A 21,250-nucleotide genomic window follows, 5' to 3' on the forward strand; every position below is an offset into this window, starting at 1 on the left:
CGTTTTGTGAAATGCCATTGGAGATATAGGAGACCTTGATGCGCATGTATTTAATTAAGTGAATGGAAGCGCGTGAGTGTGTATCTTTGTGTGTGTGGGCTGTGTGCAGCCATCACAACAACCAACATCCATCCTGATTGGTCACTCACTTGACACCACAGAGTTACGAAGATGCCTAACCAGGAGTTAAAAACTCTGTTCATGTCATCACCCTGAAAACAGAGAAACACTTCTGAGAATTTCATCAGACTACAAAGGTAATCTTTTCTTACTTGGCACAACAATCAAGAGACACAGCACTTTGACCGTCTTCTATTTTTCTGTCTTTTTTATGAAGACAATAGAATAAACTGCATAGCTCTTCAAATTTTATGCTGTCAAAATGGTGACTGTGCACACAGGAAATCATATCAGGGAGCTTTCGCCCAATAAAACATGCATAAAACAAGTACTAGCTCTGAAACTTTAACAGGAGACCTTGATGCACATGTATTTAAGTGAGTGAATGGAAGTATGTGTGCGAGTGTGTATCTTTGTATGCAAGCTGTGTGCATCCATCACTTAAGCCAACATCCTTCATCTACCAGAAGAAGGACCACTTTTATCAAGGCCTGGTTTATTTTCTGCCATCCCACTACATAAAAGATACACAAAAGACTTTTAAGAGTTTCATCTCAATTTTTCCCTCAGTCCCTTTGTCTCGCATTTGACTGCTAGAAAGGGGCTAAGACAGCGAGCCAGTCTTTATGTAGTTTTATTTCACAGTGTAATTACCGAGTGCTATGGTTGACATGAAGGTGTGATTAAATGTTATTATGTTATATGTCTATCAGTATGATATGACTGTTTTTTGTATTCCCATCTTTAAAGGCTGGCACAATGTCACATTACAGAAGTGGCAATTAACTGCTCGATAGTATGGCCTCGCAGAGGTGAGTGTGGGCGAATACTCACTGTAGCAAAAATCACACAGTTGAATAAAACTGAAAATGGCTTGGAGCTGCCACGTATTTATGAATTGATATTTATGAATAATTTATGAATGGTAAATTTACAGCATAAGGCAACAATCTTGGGAAAGCAGGGCAGAGTGATGGGGGGGAGAAGGATGAGGAAAGGGAAGAGTTAAGACAGATAGTAGTCCAGAGGGGATACAAAATTACAAGTGCTGCCACCCTGCAGTTCTCTGCTGTAGCAGTAGTTCATTAATCAATACTAAAAACATCTTGCCACTAATTCAGGATTTAACACTGGTTCACAAATTACTCCATGCAGTTTTCCTTGAAAGGGAAAATGGGAGGCAGCTGAAGCCATTTTTGAGGACTGGCATTGTTAGCTACCCCCCCTGTGAGGCAACTCCCTCACATTCTGAGGCTGAGGGTTTAATGCTTTATGCTGCATATTCTCATTTTTCACCCTCCAGTCTACTATTGATTCGCTGGCTGCGGCACATGCGAGTGATTTTATCTGTCTAGCACGAGTGCACAACAGCATCACCAGCTAAGCTGATTAAATGTACAAAATCATTCCCTTTTATTTCATTTCTTGTTGCTCCCAAAGCATAATTTATGTGAAATAGACATTTAGAAATTCACGAGGTAAAGGTTACAGAGGGTGGCTTGAGGGAAAAAAAAAGATGCACAGGGTAAATTGAGTATGCTGTCAAATTCTCCATGTAGTTGAAAAGTCTGTAAGTGGAGAAATGAAGAGGCTGTTTAATCGATGAAAAAATACACTTTAATTTTAATGATGTATTAGCTCTTTAGTTGAACAAGACTGCAAAACTACTTATACAGGACAACAGATGGCAAGTGCTGACAAAAATAGCAGGAAGAGCTACGGTTTAGAAAACACCTTTGCTCTCTTCGGGGAGTAATACAACTAGTTGTTAAACTGCACCGTGTATGGAACCCACTCCTAAAATGGTCTTTCAGAATGAGGTCTGGTAAGAACCGACAATGTGGACAAAAGGGTATTAATGATTTTACCACACTTACCACGCACGGTACACAGTAACGCAAACAGCATGCGAACGGGGCGAATCAGACCATTTTTCTTTGTGAGGATACTTATCATTTCTAAACCCATCCATCCATCCATTTTCTATACCGCTTATCCGTCAGGGTTTGCGGGGGGAGCTGGAGCCTATCCCAGCTGACTTCGGGCGAGAGGCGGGGTACACTCTGGACTGGTCGCCAGCCAAACAGACAGACAGACAACCTTTCACTCTCACACTCACTTTAGAGTTACCAATTAACCTAATGTGTCTGCATGTCTTTGGATTGTGGGAGGAAGCCAGAGTACCTGGAGAGAACCCACGCTAGCATGCAAACAGAACATGCAAACTCCACACAGAAAGACCCCGGGTTCAAACCGGGATTCGAACCGGGGACCTTCTTGCTGTGAGGCAACAGTGCTAACCACAGCACCACCATGCTGCCCCTCATTTCTAAACGCACAACGATATTTGACAGAGCACATCAGAACACTGGACACAGATTGTGGAGTTAATTATATTGGGTCATTTTTTTAAACTGTTTAGACTTTTTAACATTTCAAACTTAAAAAAAGTGCCACCACCGCTGTCATGGCGCCGACCCTGCGACGGCCACGATTGCAGGAGCTGTCCGGAGTACGCTACGTATTTGAATCCTCCTCATTATTCATTGTCGCAGAGTGCGGGATTTCATTATCAAAGTTTACACACCAGGCTCTCCCTCACCTGACACTGAAGCTGTCAGCGGCACACTGGGTTCACCGTCACCTTGCCTTGAAGCTGTGGGGTGTACAGTGGTTTTGCTTTCATCTCATGCTAACACTACTGGTGTGTCTTCCCCCCTCCTCTGTAATGTAATCTTCCTGTCTGTCACCATCTTAACAATTAGGTTGACCTCACTGCTGCCTTAAATCTTCCTTACTGCCTCTGTGTGGCTGCATAGCTATAACGATGCTGAAAAAGTGATGTAAACATGCTGATTGACATGTAATTATTATCGTAGCCTGCAGTGTATTCATGAAATATTCTGTATTTATGGCTTTTTCATGGATGCCTATGTTACAGTTTAACTGTAACATATCACAACCAACAAATTCCCTGTAGGTTATGTGAAAACCAACGAAAATAAAAGTATTTATCATTCTGATTCTGCAAAAAACTCAGCACATACAGGCTAACCCATATACAATGGTATAATGGAGAAACAACATAAACGCAATCAATTTATCTTGCCAACATTTGTCGGTAACATTAGCCGTCTAAACTACAGCAACCATCCAACCCACCCGCTAACTCTAACCGACTGCAACCTTCATGGCTGAAAAGATTCAGCGTTCCAAATACAGACGTTATTTTGAGAGGTTTCGGAAGTAAATTAGTCACTGAGCTGTACTGGTTTGAATTTGTCTTGGTCAATGGACCAGCAAAGATTATTTTGTGGTGGCGGAGCCCATTTGTCTTAGGAAGACTGCAGGGGTATACTTTAATGGCAGGTGATGGACACAGGATCTTTATATATGACTATAGGAAGTTCTGGAACAATGTCCGAAGATTTGCTCAGGAGGGAAATAGTGATCCAGTAGATTGTTTTCTCAAATGTAAATGAAGGCATCTGTCAGTCTTCGTATGTGTACAAGCAGCAGGATCCTTGTCTTATCTTGTCATCAAAATGTCTAGAAGCTATACTGTATTTCTTCATGTATATATATAACATATCTCAAAGGGTAATGAAATTAATTCAGATATGTGTAAAGTTGTTTGACCTCACAAAAATCTATCACTGATTAAACTTTGGATGTTAAATCCAGTCCATTTCCTCTCCATAACTACACATGTGTACGATGCTTAAGAAGCCTTGTCTGGTCCACTACTGCGTTCTGTATTTTTCTTTTGCATTTTTCTTATAGTTACTTTTTCTTAGTGTCTCTCTGACTTTTGCTCGGCTTTGCTCTTTTGATTTAGCCTTTTCTCTGTCCATTTATTTTCCTTTTCATTTTCCCTCTCAACCCTTATCGCCACCTCTACCAATCCACCTTTCTCTCTCTCTCTCTCTCTCTCTCTCTCACTCTCAGGTAGTCTGCTATAAGCCTCCCTGACATTAGCTGATATTAGGCGAGGGTCTATTAGGTCCTGTCTTGCCATGTGAGTTATTGAGCAGAGCGTGACTGCCTCTGGAATGATCACACTCACGTATCCATGTGCACTGACACACACCAGCAAACACCCCCACACGAAGGTAAACAAAAATCCACACAAATGTCTGAGCGCACACACACACACACACACACACACACACACACAAAGCCTCTGCAATCTCCAGAACATGCTCACCGTATATCTACAAAGTCACAAAGACGGAGGAATCACGGAAGCTTTAAGAACCTCCTCTAACACGTGCATCTTTTTATGCTGAATTCCTTCTGCTACAGCGTCAGTGTGTAAATGACAGCCACACCTTCCAGGAAGCCAGCTGCTGCAATATGTGAAGAAAAGACACACATTTTCTTCATAACAGATAAGACTACCTAGCCTGTGAATGATAAATAAACTAAGCAAGACTCAACTAACCTTTGAGAATACTGCAAGTGACTCAAAACTGCGCGACACAAGTGCCACAAGGCCTGCAGGTACGTGAAGTAACATAAGTGTCTAGCAAATGTGTCTAACACCTGAGTCCACTCAGTGAGACCATTTTCTGCAGTGGCCTTTATAAGCACGTTACTTATAAGCTTGTCAATACATTTATGACTTGTTTTGATATTTCAGTTTCCTGCTCGTCCTTTTTCCTGGCTTAAATTCAATTGTTGCTCTGCTCATCCCCATACCTTCTTGGGGACGTAACAATTGGTACTGCACTTCTGGTTATAAAGTTACAGACTAGCGAACACTTTGTGGAAGCTAATGGGAATCCAAATAAAGAGCCAGATTTGGGGGAAAAAAAAAAGGTAAAGAAAAGAAGTATCAATACTGATGCAACAAAAGCTGAGATGACCTGATTCTTTGACCCCATTTACACCTGATTTTAACAAAGTCTGTATCTGGACAATGACATCTGATCATGAGGCATTTACATTTTGGTCTTGAGACGCAGCAGGCACCTCTTAGTTTTTACTTTGCCAAGAATGGTGCTGTTTGTAGATAATGAGAAGAAGCTATGTGGAATGTGGCCAAACTGTATGGACTGCATTTACATTAGGTTGAGATTCAACCGTCTTCCCGATGTGGTCTGGTTCACCCAATGGCATTTCTGTTTCTGTATGCATTTACAGCTGCATTAACAGGCTTTTCTCCTTCCAGATAATAGCCAGATACAGGATGCATGCAGTATAGATCAGTCTGTGAGATGTTAAATGTTAGATCCCACACTACACATAATGCTCGATAGCATCTTTTCAATAGCCATTCCCAACCTGGTAAACGCCCACGTCTTTCATATGCCATGACCCCAGTTTGTAGCGCAGTCTTTCCGTGAAAAAACGAATACACTACAAGCCCAAGCATCGATAACACTGATGACATTATAAGGGGTTATCTCTGCTACAGAAAACTCCTCCAGAGCCACTTTGGTGTGTTAAAATGTTTGCACAGGTTGAGTAGTACTAGTAAAATGACCTTCGTGCATAAAAATGGTGGAGTGGTCCTTTAAATTATGCAAACAACGAATTAGCAAATGAACTGTCCCAGTTTTTAGAGTAGCGGGATTGGGAAGCAGTATTTTGTCATGTCAAATCAGACACATGTTTCATATAAGATCTATGTAAAAGCGACTGCATGTGTGCACACAGTACAATTCAATTCAATTCAATTCAATTTATTTGTATAGCCCAATATCACAACAGAGTTGTTTATCAGCAAATAAGCAGTACAGACACTCACTGTCTGTACTGTGGCTAAATTAACTAAACACATGCATGTACATGCGCAGTATTATCACGTGACTATCTGATGTGTGCATCAAAGTGTTTTGTATTTCTGTACTACCCAGAAACACACACACGTGAACTGCATGAACTCAAAACTCTGCCCTCACTCACACAAGCGCAGGAAAGAATGCAAAGGTAAACACTAAATTCGACATACTTTAGGAGGAGAATTAAGAAGCTTCTCATCAACCTTGAGCATCTTAACCCTTCACCCCGACAGTCTAGCTCACTATCTCATGGCTACTCATTATGTGGGAAGAAATTGCCTTACGATGCCTGTTAACTCAACTACCCAGCAGAATGTACCCTGTGTGTGTGCACCAAGGAAATAATTACTGAAAATTACAGAGAAACATAGAAACGTGGCTGTTTGTGCCTGCCAGCCTTGTGGGCTGCAAGATAAAGAGATGATTCATTTTGTGGCTTCGTCTTAGTTTGAGAGGTGAGTGGCGATGAGAACTTAGTACAGAGCACCTATCAAAAGCGGGTTTGTCGCTTTTCTTCCTTACTGTATCTTTTTTTTTCTTTTGGTAAAAAAAAAAAAACATCTTCAGCATCAGAGTGACATGGGTGACAGCATCACATTGAAAAAGCAGGTGAAACTTCTCTCTCTTCATCTCCTCATCCACTGCCTCTCATTTGTCACAAACCAAACTTCTAACAGTTGCTCACTATGGTGCACTCTTGCTGTGCAGCTGTTTGGAGGGAAGGGAAACACTAAGGACAGATTGCCTGCCTATCAAAAGATAAACACATGAGCTTTGTTTCAAACAGGATTCATTTCTCAGTGTGCCGTGTGCCTGATGAAATATTTATTCTAAGCGACTTCACTCAATTTCACCACTTTTTAAATTCACAGAAGACAAATTAAATTGTCTTATGTATGTTTATGATAATATGAATGTAATCAGGCCCAAAGACCTCTATTGTAGGTAGTGTAAGTTAAAAATTGCCTGGCCTGGGAGGAATCAGCCTTTTGGATTTGTTTTGTTAAGAGCTACTCAGTGTGTCAGTGTACTGTGTTTGTGTGTATGTCTGGTTATTTGTGTCTCTCCAATAAATGCCCATTGCTAAATACTGCCAGTCTGCTATTATCTCCCAGTTTCAATTTACATCCTCATACAGTGCATGTCAGCATGGGTGCATGAGACAGATGTGGCAAAATATGTACTCTTAAGGACTGACTGCTGACCATTATTACTGGACCACCATCCTCCACTCTCCACTTATTGTCATTAGGTGTGTGTGTGTGTGTGTGTGTGTGTGTGTGTGTGTGTGTGTGCATGTACTTGCACAGCTATCTTTGTGAGAAACAATTTGAGTTTTGGACCTTGGGAGAGAGGATAATTTGGCCAGTCCTCACAACTTCAACGGGCTGGTAAGGTTAAGGTTACGGTAGGTTTAGGTTAAGGTAAGGGAACCTTGCGATGGTCAAGGCTGGAGTAAGGAGCTGAGGAATGCATTATGTCAGTGAAGGTCATTGTGTGTGTCCTTATCTAGCAAGATGTCATTACGACTGCAGACTCGAACACTTCATTTATTATGCAGAAATAAATTAGTGGATGATTTGAAAACTGGATTGAGAGGCTGATATGCATTTAAATATCTGAAGTTTATAAGAAGTTCAAAAAGGGATGTTTAAAAAAAAGGGGGGGCTGGGGGGGGATGATTGCTTGTGATTAGCCTACATCCGCTATCAGTTTACTAAAAGAAAATTTTGAGGTGAAAATAAGGTAACGACATATACAACATCTTTTGGGTGGATTCTGTTTTCATAGTGTTACATAGCAACTTAGTAATAATCATTGTAGCAGAATAATTCTCAGCCGTAACGTTCACATTTAACATGTGTTACTTTATCACACAAATACATGCTTGCATGACATCGTGTTATTCCCCAATTTCGTGACAGCCAATTGCAAAATTCTCTCCCCTGGTCCATTTCAAGCGGCTGAGCAAAGTGAGATCAATTCAAAACATGCAAAACAGTCATAAATCCTGGGGAATATTTCATATTAAAACGCTACCTGTGATGCTGTACCTCAAATGATATAATTCATCTCAATCATTTAATGTTTCACTTTGAGGTGCTAATGCAAGGGAATGGGGTGGTGTGACAGAGGGAATCAGTGAAGGGGGCAGAGCAATAAAGGGGGGCGAGGCTGTGGGATGAGACTTGCATCTCCATATCAAAGACACTATATACATATTGCTATAAATATATAGTGTATGTACTGAGTGTGAAGTAGAATCTTATGGGAGCAAGTCATTCAGAAGTCAGCGCTATTGTTCTTTTGACAAAAGACACAGTGGATTTGATAAGCAGAGTGAGCACTTTGAGATGACATGCAGTAATACACATGTTTAATTAGAGGCACAGGGAGTCAAGTATTATACTCCTGGGTTCTCAGCTTGTCTGGCTAGACTCAGAATGATGAATAGCTCAGGAAAAATGTGACTTTCAAAATGTTAACTGACATAAATTTGATCAAGGCCATAATACAAAGATGGCGACACAATGGTGTTGCATACAAAATGCCTACTAGTGAACAATAAACAGTGCTTTTTCTTACCAATCCAGTGTTCAGTTCAATCATGGATTCAGGGAGTAACTTCTGTCTTCTACCTTTTCTCCTTCCTGTCTTCCTTCTCTTCAATAACTGCTGAACTGTGTACAGTAGGTCGGGTTGCATAAATGCTTTTTGTGTTTCATTTCAGGCCCACTCCGCTCCTGGAGACACATGTGTTATTTATCCAAAATGGCACACAAGCGTGGAAGTGCACTTTGCCTGTCATCTGCATGTAATCAGGGAAGTGTGCCTCTAACTGCAGAGAACATGATAAGTGTGGCCGACTATGCATTTCGCAATTAGCATGGAAAATTTTTCTAGCTTCCAGGAGCAGGTGCAAATTGAACAGGTGTAATATAGTTATAAAGTTGAGGTGAGAAAGAGAACATTTAGTTGGTGTCTTTTAAAGAAATCTCACAGCGGAGTGTAAGTGGACCAGGCAAAAGAAGGCAGCAGCACTGTTTTACCTTCTTAGAATAACAACAATAGCTGACCAATTTCTAAAACCAGACAAAAGAGGGGATGGAGAGCTGTAGCTGTAATCTTTAAATTTCAATTTCAATTTCAGTGAGTGCAAATAGTGTCTTTTTGATAAGATTTATTGAGTGCATTTGACTGCAGTTGCCTTGAGACTATAGGGAGCTTCCATCTTTTACAAATCTTTCTACAAAGATCATTAGCTCTCTGTTCAGATTTTATGAGAAATCTAACAAACAAAGGGAAGGACTAAAGGAAATGTTTTGAACGTATTTTGAATGTAGTGAACCTTTTTTTTTTTTTTTTGAAAAACTCACAAAAGTAAAAAAAAGTCTTGTAATGACCACCAGTAATGGTCTAGGGTTGAAATCTTGAATTTCTAATTATTTCATATGAGTGCCCTATAAAGGGTTAATGTAACGTTGGTACTTGGTACTCACTGAACCAATGAACAATGCTAACCATGCCATGCTGTATACTTTATAAATGTCTTCTATTCATTTCACAGTCCAATTTAAGTTGGATTGGTTAGCAACTCGCATTATTTATGGTTACCATGTGCGTGTTTCGACCTGTGAGTCTTGCAGCAGGCAGGGAATGGGACCAGAGAAATGCTGTGTTTCTCTGGGGCTGGATGAAACCTTGCTAAAGAGTTCTAGGCTGGAACGAAGTGGGACACTAAAATGATGAAAATGGAAAACTAAAGAACTTGTGACTTTTCCTCTCTGCTTTACTGGCTGGCGTATCTTTATTTAGCAAACAGCAAGAGCCAAAACTTGTCTGTCTATGAACAGTTAAATAACATGAACTGAGTTAGGATCTTTTATTCCAAGCGTGCTGTGTACTCTATATACTTGTTCCCCATGTAAAGATACTCAGATCTTTCATTGCTTGTTTAGTGGTCTTAGGGCTGCAGGGGTGTTTGACTAGTTCAAACCCATTGTGTGTGTATAACCTCACCGGAGCCCTGGCCTCAGTTCAAATCCCTTTACTGGCCGTAGTTTGATGTAACCCAGTGTGCAGAGCTGCAGTCTGGAGGCAGAAGACCCACTGTGCTCTCCACTGCTCGAGGGTGAATGGATCAAGACTGTATCCATCCCCTGATTTCAAAATCCTCAAACTGTGCCTTTTGTTTCATCTATCAAACTGTGCCACGTTTGGCGTATTAAAAAGTAGTCCCCAACTGGTTCAGCTTTGGGAACATAAAGCTCTTAGTCCTTTTCCCTTCTACTGAGAGGCTGCAGATGTGTCACTCATTGCTTGAAATTCTCTTACGTTTTTTTTATTTTAGCTCTTTGCTATTTAGGTGATCAAAGTTAGTAATCCCCTCCAAAGTGTCCCACCTTACGATGTGTGGTTCTTCAGTGCGGGTAAAACAATGTAACCTTTACCACCCGGTGCTGTGTGCGCTGCCAAATGGTAGAAATCTCTCTAAGACTTGAAAAAAACACATTTGTACCAGTGCTTCCTTCTTATGCAAATAGTCGTTTCCATTCTATGAGAATGATTTATGTTTATCTACTGCCTTTTTAAAAATAACTCACTGTAGTCAATACATGCAGCAGCCAGACGTTTCCCACTTGGGTGCTCACATGCAAAAGACATCTTCAAGGACAGATGCTGGCACAGTTGAGTACCAGTGTATTCAGTGCCAAATAAATTAAACTTTATGTCATTTAAAACTACTTTTTTATATTAAGAATATAATAATATAAGGCAGATGTGCCCTTTTCATGCACTTGTCAACTACTAACATTAAACGCTGACATCACTCACAGTACATTTTCAGTGGCTCCTTGTGAAGTAAACGAATGAATGTGCACTAATAACAGTCATGGTCAATGGCCATGGTCAATGTCACGGTCATTTTATGAAATCTCACACACAACAGCAAAGAAAAATTCCCCATGCATTAGAATAAAATCAAACTGGTTGAAAGGAGAAACGTTTAACTTGGTATCTGTTGCCATAAATGTTGTATCCAGTGTGCCATGCACGCTGTAGAAATCCAGATTCATAACATAATACGTTACATGGGCCCGACCCTGAGGACCTACAGCAGACCGATCATGAGGCAGTGTTTACTGAAGCACAACCATTGTGACCCATAGGGCAGATCCGATCAAAATCATTTCATGGTTAGTTGAAAAACTGTGTCTGTGTGTATAGTATGTGTGTGTGTGTGTGTGTGTATGTTTGTGTGCATGACAGACACTGAAAGCGAGATATAGGTTGAGCGTGCTTTTCTGTGTGCTGCAGTTGTGCATAGATAGACCCTCGTCATCTCACTGTGATTACAGGAGCATTTCACCACAAACAGAATGTGACTTATCAGAGTGAGCCAGGTTTTTCAGAGGGCTGACAGTTTAGGGAGAACTGCCATGGGATAAGTCTCAATCCTCACTTTACCATTACTCTCTCATCCCCTTCTGACTCTCTCTCTGTCACACACACACACGTACACATATATATACACACACACACACACACACACGCACGTCTGTGCAAACACAAATGCAGCACCCCAATGGCAAACCCTGACTACTGATTCCCAGAGGTGCTCCACTGATATCTCAAGCTTTTCTCTCTCTCCTAACTGATAAAAGACGACCGCTAACTCCTGATGATATGTCTTGAGAGACGCAGAAAAATGTAAACAGTTAAGGTGCGAAACAACAGGTCTCAGGGGAAGAGCGTATAATCTATGCCTATGGATGGAAATAATAAAGGAGAGCAAAACAGTGAGCAAGAGACAAAAGAAAAATAATTCATAAGATAAGACATGATTCTAGGCAAGAACATTATTGCATAGCCACTAACAATAAGAAAATACATGCATTTCTGTTGGTGAGCGTGCAACTGTGTAAGTGTAAATGTGTGTACACAAGTTACCGGAAGGTCATTTGGAATATCTGTCCCAAGTTGACTTGCTGGCTTTTGTTGTTGTATCCATGCAGCATCTCACCAAACAGGGTGTCATTGAAGTGGACATCCTGCCTTGGGCATTTAGGTCCTTCACAGTTGTCTGACTGTAGGAGGCAGGAGCGCCCGTCCCCTGCCAGTTTGTACTCCTGCACACACCTGAGGAACAAGGAAAAGTCAGTATAATCCATAGTATGTCATGTAGTGAACCTTTTTTTTTTTTTTTTTTTTACACCATCCTCAGACCACCAGCTAAATACAAACACTTGCAGCCAGCCGTACAAAAGTATTAATGCAACGTTGGTACTTTATCTTTTGTTTTTCTTATTCAAACCATCTAGCTCTTATTGTTGTATCTTTTACATTAGCGAAGCAATGCACTTGCCATTGTAGGTGTTGAGATTTTGTACACAAGTGCTCTGCTGGACACACATTTCACAGAATTCAGTAGACCGTACAATTACTCAGAGTTTTACCTCCTCCATTTAACTACACATTCCTGCCTTACAGACGAGGTTGCGTATGTGCCTCTGTTGGCTAACGCTGAGGTTTGGGCTCACACGGCTGATCAGGTCTCAGCGCCTCAGTGGGAGGGAGGAGCCGCTGTTGGCAACAAGGTTCTGAAAATTCAGCAGACCTGGTGGAGCAGTGTCTTGCTGAGGTGTGAAGGCAAAGCCATTTCTCTTTCTATAAAGCTTTTACTCACTGAGCCACTGAACAATGCTAACTATGCCATGCAGTCTACTTTATAAATGTCATCTATTCATTTCACAGTCCAATTTTAACAAGCAGCTAGCCATTACATATTTGTACCCCACTCTGCATTGATCAGTCAAAGAAAGAATCAATCATGGCTTGACCCGTGCCATTGTGCAAGAGCTTTTGTTAGAGCCATTTGTGTGTCACAGTGGGTTTGTGCATTGATTGGATGAAAATATTTTTGGTCGACAAAAACAAGTTCATCCTCCCTTACTGAAAAGTGAGTCCAAGTCAGTTGTACTGATGGCTTCAGGGAAAATGGACATTAGTGAAAATTGCATTTTGATGTCTGTCTGTTCACCCGTAGTGTGAGGGAGCCTCATATTCTGAGAAAAATTATGCAATCCCACACAGTGGACCTGACACATCTCAAGGAGAATTAGGATATCCTTCACCTGTCAGCCTACTGCCTCTGTTAAGTTCCCACTTGTCAGAAACTGAAAAAAATGTCAGGAGCTGCATATAGACAAGTATTAATAGTTACTTTGCATCAGTCATTCCAGAAATGGGCCAACAATGGCATATGAATTAAACAATCTCCAACATGGTGTGATCAATGTTACTGGATCAGCATTTGGTTTCCAGATCACTATCTCCAAATCGGCCAGTCACTTGGACTTTTCTACAAAATCTCATTTCCTTCATGAAAGTGCCAGAGGAAGAATTTCTTGATTGAAATATCACTCATGAAGCCTTTTTCACAAGGACGCTTTATATCCAGCCTGCAGACACCTTTCAATTTTTTAGTGTTAGTTATTCTCACCCGCAAAACATGAGCACATTGCTGGAACTGGGGTCATCTTCAAGGGGCACGAGCTGCTGGAGACACAGCTGTTCACAGCCTCCATTGAAGCCATCCGTGCAGTCAATGCCCCTGGAGTAGTCATAGCAACCTGAGCCATCCTTCATTGGCCTCAGCCCCTCAGGACACTGCAAGAAAAGAGAGGCAGAGAAAGAAGGAGAGGTGGTGGGAGGGAGATGTAGAGAGAGGGTGAGGAGGAAGGCATAAATTAGGTAGAGGGGAGAAGAGAGTAAGTGCAGAGGTCAGCGTGTGCATTTTAATCAGGATCAGGCAGCACTGAGGAGGCAAATATAGTATGATGTGAATGATGAAGAAGAGCTGGGCGGTGGGATTTTAAGAAAAGAGAGAGAGATTTAAACATAGAAGAATGAAAGACGGCAATTATTTTATTTGATAGGATACAAAAAAATGGGAAGATCTTGATACAATCAAAAAAGACAAACACTGCCAATTGCATTCTCTCTACTGGCACTTTCAGTTGAACACAGAGGCCTGTGTTGTTGTTATTTTCCTTTCCAAAAAGAAAACTCCACATGTATTAAGCTCTCCCGGTGAGGCTCCATACTGACAGGTGGAAAAGAGTGGCAAGAGACTCTATGTTAATCCAAGGAGATGTGACCGTCTACACCCTCGTCAGGCAAACATTGAGTGTAAGCAATGCTAAGGAATCTAATGTGTGGGGAATTGCCTATTCCATATTGGAGAGAAATGGCAACCTTGAAATGACATTGAGGGCACTGAGACTTGAAACTTCTCAGTAATAGCGAACTCAGTGGTGACAGTTGGGCTAATTAAAAATAATGACCCTGTTGTGAGTTAGTGATATCACAAGTGGTGATCACAGGGAAACATTATGTTGTTTTTGAGCTTCAGTTACAGTTCATCATTCAGTATTGGTACCCACCAACATCCACACAGAACAAATCACATCCACCTGAGCACCCCGGACAGAAATCTGGAGAACAGCGGCTCAAATATTGTAACTTCAGATTGGCTAATTTACATTACATCATTTAATTCATGAAGTGTTTTTTGTTTTTAATGAATTATATTCCCTCCAGCATAAGAAATACTAATTAATCATGAATGCACCCACAGCAGATGCATTCTATTACAACACTGGAGTCCATTTAAAATGTAATTTTACTTACCATTAATAACTTGTAGAATTAATAGCCTTCTGTTCATGATTAGGGTTGCATTATCCATCTTGGATGCAAATGAAAAAAATTGTTACGCAAACAAAACAAAGAAGTTACACTTGAGGAACTTTTTCCTGGCTCACTTTATGTGTTAGAGGCAAGCAGAAGGCTGATGAGAAGCACTTGTCATAGTGTTTCCGATCAACCTTTTGCTGGCCTTTAACACATAATCTTAAACACAATTACCAATAGTAATCAGTTTTATATGTTCTTTAAATAGTCTTATTGGCATTTGATTTAGGAACTAAGGGAATTAAATATCAACACATTGTACATACTTTAGGCCGATCCTATTTGTACCTGGGTGTCAGTAACCGGCAATACTATTTGCACCTGGGTGTAAATAGTCAATGTGGCTATTTGACTTAATATTTTGATCGAAACCATTATCTTTTCCTAAACTTAACCAAGTAGTTTTGGTGCATAAACCTAACCGAACTGCGACTAGAGACTAATAATAATAAAAGAAAACTGAAGTATATGAGTTAACTAAGTCTACAAGTAAACTTGCTTCTAGTCTCACACAGAACTTGAAACCCATTCGCCTGAGTGAATGTTCTGGAACTGAACCATTCAGCCACCACACCAACACTGAGCTCAAAAAATAATGTATTCTTCTTTATATTGAGTGACCAGACCAGGTGTAAATAGCTGAATAGCAGCCATCTGACTATTTGAACCTGGGTGCAAATAGATATTCATGAACACTTCATTGCTATCCATCCATCAATCTATCCATTGTCTATTCCGCTTCTCCTTTAGGTTGCGGGCAGGCTGGAGAGCCTTTAACTTTTAAAAGAGGAGTTGCCAGTTGGTCACATCACATGTGGCAATGCATTATAAGCCACAATCCAACAATCGATTAACACTCTCACATCAGCCACAAGCTAAAAAATTATATAGATTGAGTATTGATTGAACATGGATATAACAATTCTGTTGTTTTAAAATGAAGACTGTAAGAGACTCTAAGATTATTTCACAGTTTGTAGAGCACTGTTCACCACATTCACTGACCGCCACTGACTCATCTGTGATTCCTTATGTGCGGAGCGCCTGTGTGGGATTGACTGTAGGCGTGAGACATGATGACATATAGTAAAATGTCTGTAGGTGTATATCTGCTATATACAAAAATAAAGGCCTTCCATTGCTCAGAGTTCAGACGGTGAAGCCAGTGTGCTATTATATTTTTGTGTGAGAAAAATCTAAATCTTTAAAAACAAAAGTAGAGGTAGTCAGTGCTGAAGTGACCAGCAGTGTAAACAGCTTTAGAAGAAGTGTTTCTTCTTGCTGCCAGTGGTCAAATACTTTCAAATATACCAATTATAGTGAAGACTGTAGAGAGACTCATAGAGGTGTTGAGCATCTCCCTTTTATCCCCCCACAGTTGTTTATCACCTTGGTTTCGGGTTTGAAAAATAAACAGAATATATGGTTTTACACACCCTGCTGGTTTTATATCTACAGTGGGTACGGAAAGTATTCAGACCCCTTCACTTTTTCCACATTTTGTTATGTTACAGCCTTATTCCAAAATGGATTAAATTCTTTTTTTTCCTCATCAATCTACACACAATACCCCATAATGACAAAGTGAAAAAAGTTTTTTAGAAATTTTTGCAAATGAATTAAAAATAAAAAACTGAAATATCACATGTACATAAGTATTCACACCCTTTATTCAGTACTTTGTTGAGGCACCTTTGGCAGCGATTACAGCCTCAAGTCTTCTTGGGTATGATGCTACAAGCTTGGCACACCTGCATTTGGGGTATTTTTCCCATTCTTCTCTGCAGATCCTCTCAAGCTCTGTCAGGTTAGATGGGGAGCGTCGCTGCACAGCTATTTTCAGGTCTTTCCAGAGATGTTCAATGGGGTTCAAGTCTGGGCTCTGGCTGGGCCACTCAAGGACATTCACAGACTTGTCCCGAAGCCACTCCTTCGTTATCTTGGCTGTGTGCTTCGGGTCGTTGTCCTGTTGGACGGGCGGCCAGCTCTAGGAAGAGTCCTGGTGGTTCTGAACTTCTTCCATTTACGAATGATAGAGGCCACTGTGCTCTTCGGGACCTTCAATGCTGCAGAAATGTTTCTGTACCCTTCCCCAGATCTGTGCCTCAATACAATCCTGTCTCGGAGGTCTACAGACAATTCCTTTGACTTCATGGCTTGATTTCTGCTCTGACATGCACTGTCAGCTGTGGGACCTTATATAGACAGGTGTGTGCCTTTCCAAATCAAGTCCAATCAATTGAATTTACCACAGGTGGACTCCAGTCAAGTTGTAGAAACATCTCAAGGACGATCAGTGGAAACAGGATGCACCTGAGCTCAGTTTTGAGTGTCATAGCAAAAGGTGTGAATACTTATGTACATGTGATATTTCAGTTTTTTATTTTTAATACATTTGCAAACATTTCTAAAAAACTTTTTTCACTTTGTCATTATGGGGTATTGTGTGTAGATTGATGGGGAAAAAAATTTAATCCATTTTGGAATAAGGCTGTAACATAACAAAATGTGGAAAAAGTGAAGGGGTCTGAATACTTTCCGTACCCACTGTATATTTGCAGATTTGAAACATCTGCAGTCTATTTCTCTACTATTTTACTATGTGATTGAAGGTCAGTGATAAACTGTTTTATTCATACATATGTCAGATATCACATTTCAGGGACACCACAGAAATAAAGACTTTATAGTGGGACCTCCACTCACACTATTCACAAAACTCTTTTTCTCTTTTACCCAGATCATGCTGAAAAATACAACATCAAAAAAATATATTTTTTTTCTTTTCTTCAGCCCTACAGCCATGTTTTGACTGTACAGAGCGAAGAGTGTAACAAAAGAAGTCGACTGACTGATCTTGAATGTCAGTACATCTTGCTCTGCAAGGTCCCCGAGATCAGCAGTAAACACAATTTTCCTTTGGAATAAACCTTGGGTCACAAAAGCAATTCTAGGCCTCATTTGGTGAGTTTTAATAATCGCTATGTAGTGCAAGGAAATTAGGAGGGAATTCAAGTCAGGAATAAAACAGGCCAAACTGTGATACATAGCGAAGAATGAACCACAGCTTCACAATGTGAAATGCCTGAATATTTTCACTTCCAATAAAAAGCTAGCTGTCTCGTTCAAAACTTTTCAAGTTAAGAGGAAAAATACTTTTTAAATACTGTGACGAAGCCTGTCTGCCAGATAAATTGCAGGAGGAGCTGTGGACTCAAATCAAATCTGTTGCTGGGATCTTACAGCTTGTGCAGTACATCATGCTTTCTCCACTTTTATTTGCAAACATCTCATCAGCCATATAATGTAAAACAGGAAAACACACCACTGTTACATTGGAAGGCTCCAGCTCCAGCTGGAGCCGCTTGCCAAGGCTTTTGAAAAAAAACATCAAGCACAAGATTTGAATGCAGCCAGGGAACAACCTGGAGAGAGAACAGGTAGTTGAGATGAGGATGCCACCTTAAGCTTATGAAATTATGTGTTTCAACATTTGGAAGGCCCTCACATCCATGTCAGGCTTTAATTTTCACCTCAGGGAGGTTTTTCTCTCTCTCCCTTTATATTCTAAAAATTGCCAAAGCAATTATGGAAATAGATATGTGCTGACTCAGTTGTTGTCAGCTTAGTCAAAGAAGGGGTGACAGGTCATGGGACTGATTCATGTTATTATGAGTCTTTAGTTTTGCCAAAAAGCTATTTAATGATCATGAATTACAATCCATCACCAATTGTGACTCGACTATTGTAATCAAGAGGTTCTTTTGTCCTAATTATGGGATGATTCTCAACATCAGTTTATCATATTAAATTCACAATCTCGTACAATTAAATGAATCCAGAGGAATAAGAATAAAGTTACATCAGCTCTCTGTGGGCCATGGAAATGTTCAAATTTGACAAAACGTATTGAGTGATAGCGTTTTTGATCACTCATGGTTAATAAACGTCACGCATTGTTCACGTGTGAGTTCTGGATAAACTCCCATATGTTCAACACTCAGTGGAAAAGCTCTCCAGTATCAGATCCATTTACCGTACCGTTTCTCATGAATTTAATGCTAACTTCCTCACCAGAACGAGATTGGAGCCATTCATCACACTGAGGCAGAGCTGTGGGAATAGGCATCTGTAATTCAGAATTGTCGTGCGGCACTCCATGGTTGAATGAAAGGACTGAAGGGTAGCCATTAGCGCTGGCCACAAGCTACTTGCTCTTTCTGGTCGGACAACTCTCCAAAGACACAAGGACAGGGGAAGGGGAGGATTTGCATTTCAGATAAATGCTTTCAGTCACTTCTTCTGTAGTGATTCTGTGATGGCAGCACAATGAGAACAGGCCGAGACATCTGCTGCAGCCTCACAGAGCAGCACTTGCTTAAGAAGCCAGGAACAACTTTATTGACTGAGATGTTGTTACTACAATTACCAGCTTGGCATCTGATCACTTATTGAAAAACATTTAAAAAAAAAAACCCATCCAATTCTGGCAATTGAGTATTTCCTTATTAGCGAATATGTCAAACACACACAGAAAACACAGACACATTAGACACAAGCGTGGATGTGTCTTTGTGGGTGTTTTTGTGCTTACAACTGTGTTTAATCAGGTATAATTAATAGCTTCAACTGGTAGACTAAATTTGACACACTGGTTGTTTACTTTCACACCTGTGTATCTGCTACATCTCCAGTTGAAGTCATATGACAGCAGCATAAAACACTAAGGGTTTACTATATGTATTCTCTGGGGGCAATTACAAATGAGAATTTTATGACACCGTTAAGTACCAGAGCGATGGTATTTCACTCCTATAAATACTTGGAAGGTTAAAAATACAAAGTAAGCAAGAAATCAAAGAAAAAACGTAAAAAAAAATCTTAAGTGCGCATGAAATATCGCTGCACATACATTTCTGTATGCATTATATACTGCACATAGATCAACCTTACAAATTAAGTTCACATATTCTGAATGAATGCTATTCATTTTCCTAATTACCCATTAGTGCCCTCAGCTTTAATCAGGAACTGAGCATAATCTATTGAGAGCTCCGTCTCCTAATGATCTTGTCAAAATTACGATGCCAGATGTTCATACCATCACACATAACTGGGAAAGAAGAGATGGCAAGTGTGAACAGTCAGTGATCAAGGATTTATATTCATATATATTTATGTATATATGTATGCATTCCATCTGCGGCCTTTGGAATCAACAGCAGAACATGGCTAGGGAAATGCTATAAACACTAAAGACTGGAGAGAACCTTTTAAGTGACAAAAATATGCATAATGAGGATACAATATTAGCAGGATGTCTTTGAAATAGTATAGTTCTAAATCACACTGACAGGTGAGGGGGGGATCAAATACTCTAAAAGCATACTTGACAGCCTAATCTGGTTTAGAGGTGGCAGAGATGCATGCCCTGCAGCTCCTCCACTGCTCAAATGGGTTAAATTAGGCACAACAGTTTTATTGCTGCAAGAGCAAAAAAACTTGCCAGGGTGCAATACAGTCCCCAGTGAGAAATAAGAAGTCTCAACCCAGCTGTTTGTTCTTCATATTCATGTAAATTCATACTTAATCTTCAGTGAGAAAACACACAGTTATCTCTTAGCTACTGGGAATGGTGTTGCCCAAAGGCAAAAAAAGATTTGGGAACGGGAAGACATTGCTATTTAAGACAGATTTAGCTTGTCTTTTTGGATTTTGATCCTCTTATTTTACTTGGGTGAATAGCTTACATATGCAAACATACTGTATAAAAACATTCTGCCGAGTTCTATTTCACTCATCTTCACATCTCTGGTCAGTTAAAAGAATCCGCACGTGCTCCGCTAATCGGGACGAGTCCATTCCACACTGCGGAGATAGACTGTATTTAAAGGACATGCTGTAGTTTCGCTTCTCCACCTTTCCCTCGTGGTGACCATATAACAGATGACCATAAGAGTGAGGGTTAGGGTTAGACATTCTGCTGCTCAGCTTGATCACCAAATGTGTTTAGGAGCTGCTTGATGAAGATTTGATGGCCTGGTAATGAGGTTTGTTTATATCAGGGAGGCTAATATAGAGAACATATAACACTGACACTGGACACATTTAGTTTTACTTTTGTCAAAGTGCAATTAGCCTGCAAGGTAGAGACATACAGAGATAAATAGAGGGACTTAGACACAAATGCACTTCCTTGTACTGACATTCAAGCTCAGTGGTGGTTTGTTAATTTGTTAATGCAGGGCACTAAGATAATGCAAAATAATTAGGAAATAAAAGTTGTTTACTTGTACAATCTGTCAGTGCGTGCCAACATTAATTAAAACTGGTTCCAAATTGTATTTGGTTCATTTCTATGTGAATACATATACTTCCTGGGTAAAAGGCATTGGCCAAATATAAGCAAGTCCTTAAACTTTTGGCAAGCAGGTGACCTGAGGCTGCTCTCTAATTGGTTGCTTCAGATTTAGACACTCCCACTTCCATTGGCAGCAAATTGGTATTGTTTTTGTGCGTTTTTTTAAAATTTTCTTTTATTTAATGTGATTAGACAATTCTTGACCATGTCTTTCATGTTCACAGCA

The 21,250-nt window shown here is 40.3% G+C and overlaps 1 protein-coding gene across 1 annotated transcript in view; it reads right to left on the bottom strand.

Annotated features, from left to right (window-relative positions):
• Nucleotides 1-21,250, bottom strand: part of LOC139218828 (astrotactin-2-like) — a 251,718-nt gene that overhangs the window by 71,111 nt on the left and 159,357 nt on the right. The window contains exons 12-13 of the mRNA XM_070850535.1: nt 13,411-13,577; nt 11,859-12,047 (exon numbers count right to left, since the gene is read on the bottom strand). Of these exons, the coding sequence (XP_070706636.1) occupies nt 11,859-12,047; nt 13,411-13,577 (356 nt within the window). The remainder of the gene's footprint in view (nt 1-11,858; nt 12,048-13,410; nt 13,578-21,250) is intronic.

The sequence above is a fragment of the Pempheris klunzingeri genome, chromosome 19, assembly GCF_042242105.1.
Source record: "Pempheris klunzingeri isolate RE-2024b chromosome 19, fPemKlu1.hap1, whole genome shotgun sequence".
NCBI lineage: Eukaryota > Metazoa > Chordata > Actinopteri > Acropomatiformes > Pempheridae > Pempheris > Pempheris klunzingeri.